This window comes from Palaemon carinicauda, chromosome 12, assembly GCF_036898095.1.
Source record: "Palaemon carinicauda isolate YSFRI2023 chromosome 12, ASM3689809v2, whole genome shotgun sequence".
Classification (NCBI taxonomy): Eukaryota; Metazoa; Arthropoda; class Malacostraca; order Decapoda; family Palaemonidae; genus Palaemon; species Palaemon carinicauda.
In genome coordinates, this window is record NC_090736.1 from 129,300,928 (window position 1) to 129,308,154 (window position 7,227).

At 35.6% G+C, this 7,227-nt stretch overlaps 1 protein-coding gene across 1 annotated transcript; it reads right to left on the minus strand.

Moving 5' to 3' along the window:
- Nucleotides 1–2,256: 2,256 nt before the first annotated feature.
- LOC137651047 (interaptin-like) lies at nt 2,257–2,841 on the minus strand. The gene has a single exon (XM_068384186.1). The coding sequence runs from the start codon at nt 2,839–2,841 to the stop codon at nt 2,257–2,259; it is 585 nt and encodes a 194-aa protein (XP_068240287.1).
- Nucleotides 2,842–7,227: the final 4,386 nt, after the last annotated feature.

The following is a 7,227-nucleotide window of genomic DNA, read 5'->3' on the forward strand; positions in this document are numbered from 1 at the left end:
GCAGTGAAGCCAAGCGGGCCAGGCAGTAAAGCCAAGCGCCATTGTTTTGCTGGGCGGTAAAGCCAAGCGCCATTGTTGGCCAGGCGATGAAGCCAAGCGCCATTGTTGGCTAGGCCATGAAGCCAAGCGTCATTTTCCCCACTCAAACAGGACGCGCTCATTCATCAGTATCAGAGGTTCTTCATCTGCATAGCCAGTCCTTAAGCCTAAAAAAAAAAACCTTAAACCTAAAAAAAAAATTTAAGCCTAAAAAAACCCCTAAACCTAAAAAAACAAACCTTAAGCCTAAAAAAAAAATAACCTTAAGCCTAAAAAAAACCTTAAGCCTAAAAAAAAACCTTAAACCTAAAAAAAAAACCTTAAACCTAAGAAAAAAAAACCTTAAGCCTAATAAAAAAAAGAAGAAAAAGAAGAAGATACTACTCCTTTCACAAAATTGTGAGGGCATCAACTCACCAAGTGTCAGGACCAAAACTTACTCTGCTCATCCCAGCTCTTCAACCTTCATCACCAGCCATTTGATGAACACCTATCCAGACTGTCCTCCTTAGGAAGAGGCGCAGCTTCCTTCCCCAGCTGAAGTATCTTGGGTCAACCTATAAGGACAAGAGTGCGTACTAGAAGAAGCCTAGCTCGTTCCCTCTGCAGAGGCAGTCTTCTAGATTATTCCCCCAGAACTACCCGAAGGTTGGTATCCAGAGGAATAGATCTAGATATCCGACCATTTGTACACTTGACGGACGCCTTGTACTCGTTCACCAAGGTACATAGCATACCAGAATCTGCCAGGTTTCTTCTTTCTGCATTGCCGGTTGTCCTCCAGGTTATTACAAGCATCCTTCAAGCTGGATAGCTGAGCATTGCATCCCTCAAGCTGGCTAGTCCTTCCAAGTGTTCTTGAAGGTGGGTGGTCAGTCACGTTAAAGATCCTTAAGTTCTGGTCCTTGCAAAACTCGGCTAAATCTAATTATCCTCTCAAAATAAACTGAAATTGAAGTCCTTCCTCATCTTGTTGTTCCTTTTTTTTTTGTATTTTTTTTTTTAGTTTTTTTTTTTTTATTTTAGTTTTTTTCTTTTTCCATCCATTTGCGGATCCAAGTATTCACTTAACGGTGTCTCTTCAGAAGCTTATCGATATGATCGGCTGCTAATTGAACCTGCTTAATGGTGCCAATGATTGTTATTAGATTACTGGAGTCATCCCATCGTGGCATACAAATGGATTTGACGCCACTCTCCCGGGTGATTTCTTCCAGCTTCCTTCCTTCCACTCCATAAATGGCTCTGTGGAACTTCCTTGGGATATCCAAGTCGGCAGTCACGTGCCCCTTTTGCTCATAGTCCCTCATGGTGTTAACTCTAACCTTCGCACCTTGGAAGGTGATATGACACTCAGGTCCACCGATTTTGTTTTTAAAGAAACCAGTTGTGCCTCTTCCCATATGAGCTAAGGGGACCTTTTTGGTTTCCTCTTCCCTTGAAGTTTCCTTCTGGAGCTTCTGCTCTTCCTGAATTTTGTTGTTTTGAGGGAGAGTCCCTTTTGAGGCTCGTAGCCGGCCCAGCAATTCACCAACACCAGATGCCCCTCCAACGACCTCCTTCTCCTCCTTATGTCCGTTGGCATCCAGGTCCAGCCTCTGCTTCTCTGTTTTCATCTGACCAATAATCCAAGACTGCTTTTCAATCGTTTCTTTCAGTTCCTGGATCTCTTTCTTAAATATAGACTCCGTCCGATGAATAGCGGCCACTTTTTCACTCTTAATTATTTCTAGTTGCTCTCTCAAGTCAAGATTTTTTTCCTCCATCTCAATTGACTTATCGTAATATTCTTCCTTAAGACTTACTAATTCCTCTAAGAGGCTGTTGTAATTTTTGTTCCTGACCAAATCCTTTTCTTTAGCCTCAGTGAGCTTCATCTCTAGTCTTTCTTTTTCTGTTTCCATCTCTCTAATAATTTCTAATTGCTTCTCAATTGTCTCTTTCAGTTCCTCAATTTCTCCCTCAATTACAGATTCTAACCGATGGATAGAGGCAACCTTTTCACGCTCACCTTTTTCTAGTTGCTTACTTAATTCAAGATTTTTTTTCTTCCATCTCACTTGATTTCTCGTAATATTCTTCCTTAAGATTTACTAACTCCTCTAAGAGGCAGTTGTAATTTTTGTTCCTGACCAAATCCTTTTCTTTAGCCTCAGTCAGCTTCATCTCTAGTCTTTCTTTTTCTGTTTCCATCTCTTTAATAATGTCCAATTGATTCTAAATTGTTTTTCCTAATTCCTCAATTTCTCCCTCAAATATAGATTCCAACCGATGAATAGACTCTGCTTTTTCACCTTCAACATTTACTAGTTTCTCGCTTATTTCAAGATTTATTTGTTCCATCTTAGTTAATTGATTTAGATATTCTCCGATTGAAGCATTTTTATTTGATAATTCGTCTTTTAGGTGATCGTTAGTTTGTTGAAGATCTTGCAACTGTGTTGAGAATTTTTCAGTCTCGATTTCTTTTTCTGTTTCCATCTCTTTAATAATGTCCAATTGATTCTGAAATATTTTTTCTAATTCCTCAATTTTTCCCTCAAATACAGATTCCAAACGATGAATAGACTCTGCCTTTTCACCTTCAACATTTACTAGTTTCTCGCTTATTTCAAGATTTATTTGGTCCATCTTATTTAATTGATTTAGATATTCTCCGATTGAAGCATTTTTATTTGATAATTCGTCTTTTAGGTGATCGTTAGTTTGTTGAAGATCTTGCAACTGTTCTTTTTGTCTTTTCTTGGCAGGTAATGCAGTAGGACTTGAACAGGTCGACAAACTCCCTTGAGATGTTTGCATATTTAGAGTATGATATTAGTTTTAGTTAAATCTACATTACTAATTTTCTCAAACTATAATCTAAAACTGCTTATATTGATCAGGGTACTTACTTGTTGAATTGCCGCCTCATATGGTAAAAAGAAATAAAAATGATTAAATTACCTGCTCACATAGTTAAAAGAAATCAAAGCAAGGGGCCATTTCAAACAAACCTGAATTAATTTCTCAAGTAGTTAAATTTAAATTGAACACCATTGCTTGAAACAACTCTGGCTACAATTTATATGGAAATGAAATATGTGAAAATTATATGGAAATGTGTACCAGATATACATAAATCAATAGTAATTATAATATGAATAGTCCAAACTAACTTTGTGTATAAGAATCCGTGTCAACACCTATATATATTTAAAACTTCATAAAAGTGGTGTTTGTAAACAAATACCAGAATTACACAGTTTGCCTGAATTCTATTAGGCAAAGTGTGTAATAAGAACTACTAAATTTCAGTCATTTCGCGTAATGCCTGGAAAATTTAGGCATTTCGCGAAATCCCCAAGTTAATCGGTCATTTCACGAGATGCCTAAAATTTTTAGGTATTTTGTGAAATGCCTGGTTACACAGTTTGCCCGTAACATATATATATATATATATATATATATATATATATGTGTGTGTGTATATATATATATATAGATATATATATGTGTGTATATATATGTATATATATATATATATATATATATATATATATATATATATATATGTGTATATATATACATATATATATGTATATATATATATATATATATATATATATATATATATATGTGTGTATATATATATATATATATATATATATATATATATATATATATATATATATATATATATATATATATATATATACAGACCAAACATGATATGATTCACGTCACTCTTCCTCCCAAATATTCAGTTCAACCAAGGGTACGAATATGGAAAAAATTGGAATATTTGTCCTTCACTTTTCTCGATAAGATAAAACAAAAGCTTCAAAGTTGATAAGTTTCGTCCTATGTTTTTCTCTCCTAACTTTGCCTCTTCCGTGTTCCTTTGCACCGAGATAACAAACCAGTAACGAAACCTCGGTGGTAAGGAATTCTATTTCGATTTTAGGCCTATGTAAAAATAACCATTTGCTACACTGCAAACTTCTTACCAAGGGTTTTGATAAATATCATAGTTCTGCAATCACTTTTAAGATCAAATTAATTTTTCATTTTTTTTTTAATGTTTTCTTTTCATCCTCATGTAATGCTTCTCTTATTAGAAATGTGTATTGGTATTGTTCATATTTTCAGTATTATTTCACGTTCATTGCAAAACTTTGTTATTTCCCTGTTCTCATCCTTGACACTGAATAGCTTCCATTTCTTAAGAGAGAGAGAGAGAGAGAGAGAGAGAGAGAGAGAGAGAGAGAGAGAGAGAGAGAGAGAGAGAGAGAGACAAACTGTATATACAAAGTTATAATAGCTAACAAAAGGATTTATGCGCCTTGGTAAGAAAATTTTTTGGCAATTTGATTTTTAACTTTTGTTTTATCAAGTATACCTCTAATTAGATTTGAATTATTACCATTCTTATGATTATCAATCAAATTAAGTATATCCCCATATGGAACGAGCCATGAGGACTCATGAGAACGAATGCCTATACAGTACCATAGGAAAGAGAGCCATAGGCCAAAAAAGTATCAATTTATCAATCCAACTGTGGGAAATGACTAAGTGTGGGAAATGTTTAAGTGTTGGAAATAAATCCGCAACAGATATCGAATTCCTAATAAGGGAGATTGGTGCGCCAACACTCCTATGGCAGCAAATCAGGAAACTACAGTGATTCAGTTCGTAATCTGTCACATGTCGACCTGTCTTAGACAGATAAGTAGGAGGTAGAAAATTAAGGTTTTTAGAGGATAAGGAGAATCGGTAACTTTTATTATAGGTTTATGGGGGGTAATGGGATAAAGGATAATCAGCCACTTAAGAGAAAAAAATGGTATTTGACAGTAGTCAAATGGCATTTTTTCTTATAATGAAGGCATCCCAGCCTCTTGGGTTCAGGAGTAGGTGAAGGTACAGATAGGTGAAGGATGAAGGAAGTGGGAGTGTTATAGAAGGGCCAGACCCCTCTGCTAATAATAATCTGTCTCAAATTTAGGAGTAATATTCTATATTGGCTTTGCCAGTAGCAATACCACCTTCAGTATTCAGAGGCTACACCTGGCATGCGATAGTACACTAGACTTAGAGTGCTGAGCAATGATTTAGGTAAAGACAATAACGCAGAAGTGAGGTGGATGGGGGTGGGTGGGTAGTACTGTATTGGTCAAGGTGTTCTAAAGCTTACCTACAGGTCTCACTTTAGCACAGGGTAAGAGAGATTGTTCACTTCAGCAGCACAGATAAGAAATTTACATTCCTTCAACTCAAAAGTCTTCAGGATAAGATTGCATGAGACATGTGGATATTTTGATATCATCTGAAGTATAAATCTATAAAAAAAACGAGTTTATATAATCAATATGAGGGGTTTACTTGATAATTCGAATTAGATTTTGATACCATTTTGTAAAATAGGTAAAAATCAAGGAAAGGAGTCTAGGTAGAATCAATGATAACTTTAACCTCTCCTTTGCATTTGTTCACAAAATCTTACACAATCTTTGTAGGGTTAACTCAACAAAATGTGCAAGGCTAAAATGATGAAAAAAAACTGTGGCTCGTATGCAATGAATTAATAAAAATGTAAAGTGAAATATAGCGGGAATAACTTACAAAAGACAATTAGTATACGTGGTTATTTGGTAAACAAAGGGTTACTCAAATAGCACGGGAAATAAAAAGAAATTAACCTTTTGGAAATATATATATATATATATATATATATATATATATATATATATATATATATATATATATATATATAAAAATGTATGTATATATATATATATATATATATATATATAACTCCAATAATCATTAACAACAAATAACCATTAAGGTTATCACGAATTATATATAACACAAATGAGATCATTAATGTTACAGAACATTCCGCACGCATGTTCGAATGTTCATAGCCAGATAAAAAAGTAACATACCTAAATAAAAATCCCCTAGACATTAATTATGCTGCAGATGAAATGTGGCCACATAGACAACTTTACCAACTCACGTGTTCAGAGATGTCCTACGATACGGGGTTAAGTTCAAGGCCTTTGAAGTTCCAGAGGATGTTTCCGGTCATTAACCGACTTATTATCTTATTTCTCGACGATGACGTTAATGAAAAGCTCTCCTGCCGCCATTCCGTAGGTTTAAGTGGTTCTTTGATCAACAGATTGCACGAGGATGTCGATGGTAGTCACCTAGGTTAGGGCTAATGGGGTAACGACTCTCAGACCACATGGCAATAAGTCGTTATTAGAGTAAAAGGGGGGAGGAGAGAACACTATTCGTCTTACGAACATGGTTGAAGGCCAAGTTGAGTCAGGGGTCTTTCAAACGAGCCGTATATTCACCTGGTGGCATTCAGACAGGTGAAGGCAGAGATGCGTCGGACGCCTACGCCTACGCAAACCTGAGGTGCCTTGTCGGATCCGAAAGTCGGTTTTAATCTCTCTGTTGAAGCAGATGTCTTGAATGATGTCTATAAACAATACAAAGAGTAATCTTGTGGCTCCAGGAGAATATACCTGCATAAAAAACCTAACTCTCTGGCATATAGAATAACTGTAAGATAAAGAAAATCGGCAGATGCTGTGTGTAGCAGACCTTGAAATTCCTGACTGATACAGACTTGAAATTAAGCAGAGATGTATATAAAATAAGTTACATTCAAAATTAGTGAATAATTCATCCTATAATACGATGCTTAAGGAAGCACATCAATTAGAAAACTCTGGAGGCGATGGTCACGGCACGGAGACTATAAAAGATCGAGTCATACCCACCGATAGACACCAAATAACCACATATGCAGTACTTGCAGATATTCTTAAATCAATCAAGTAAAACCTAAATATATATCGGTTATATGTCTCTGAAAAAATAAAACGTTAATGAATAAAGAAATGAGAATAAATATGAAAAAGTGGCTTCAACTCCTGAATTTTATGGCTATACCAATTTGCCTAGCCCACTTGACATTAGAAAAAGAAATATAATGCAAATATTGCAAGTGGTTCCCACCTACCAGAACATTCGGTTCTAATTACCGATCTAGGGGAAAAGAGAACTGAAAAATATTGGCTAAATTCCATCAAAGGGTCTTTGCCACCCCTGAGGAAACTGCAATCACGAGTTGTGTGCATTTGAGCCTCTTACCTTAATCTCTTCATCTCTTGATCAACCGGC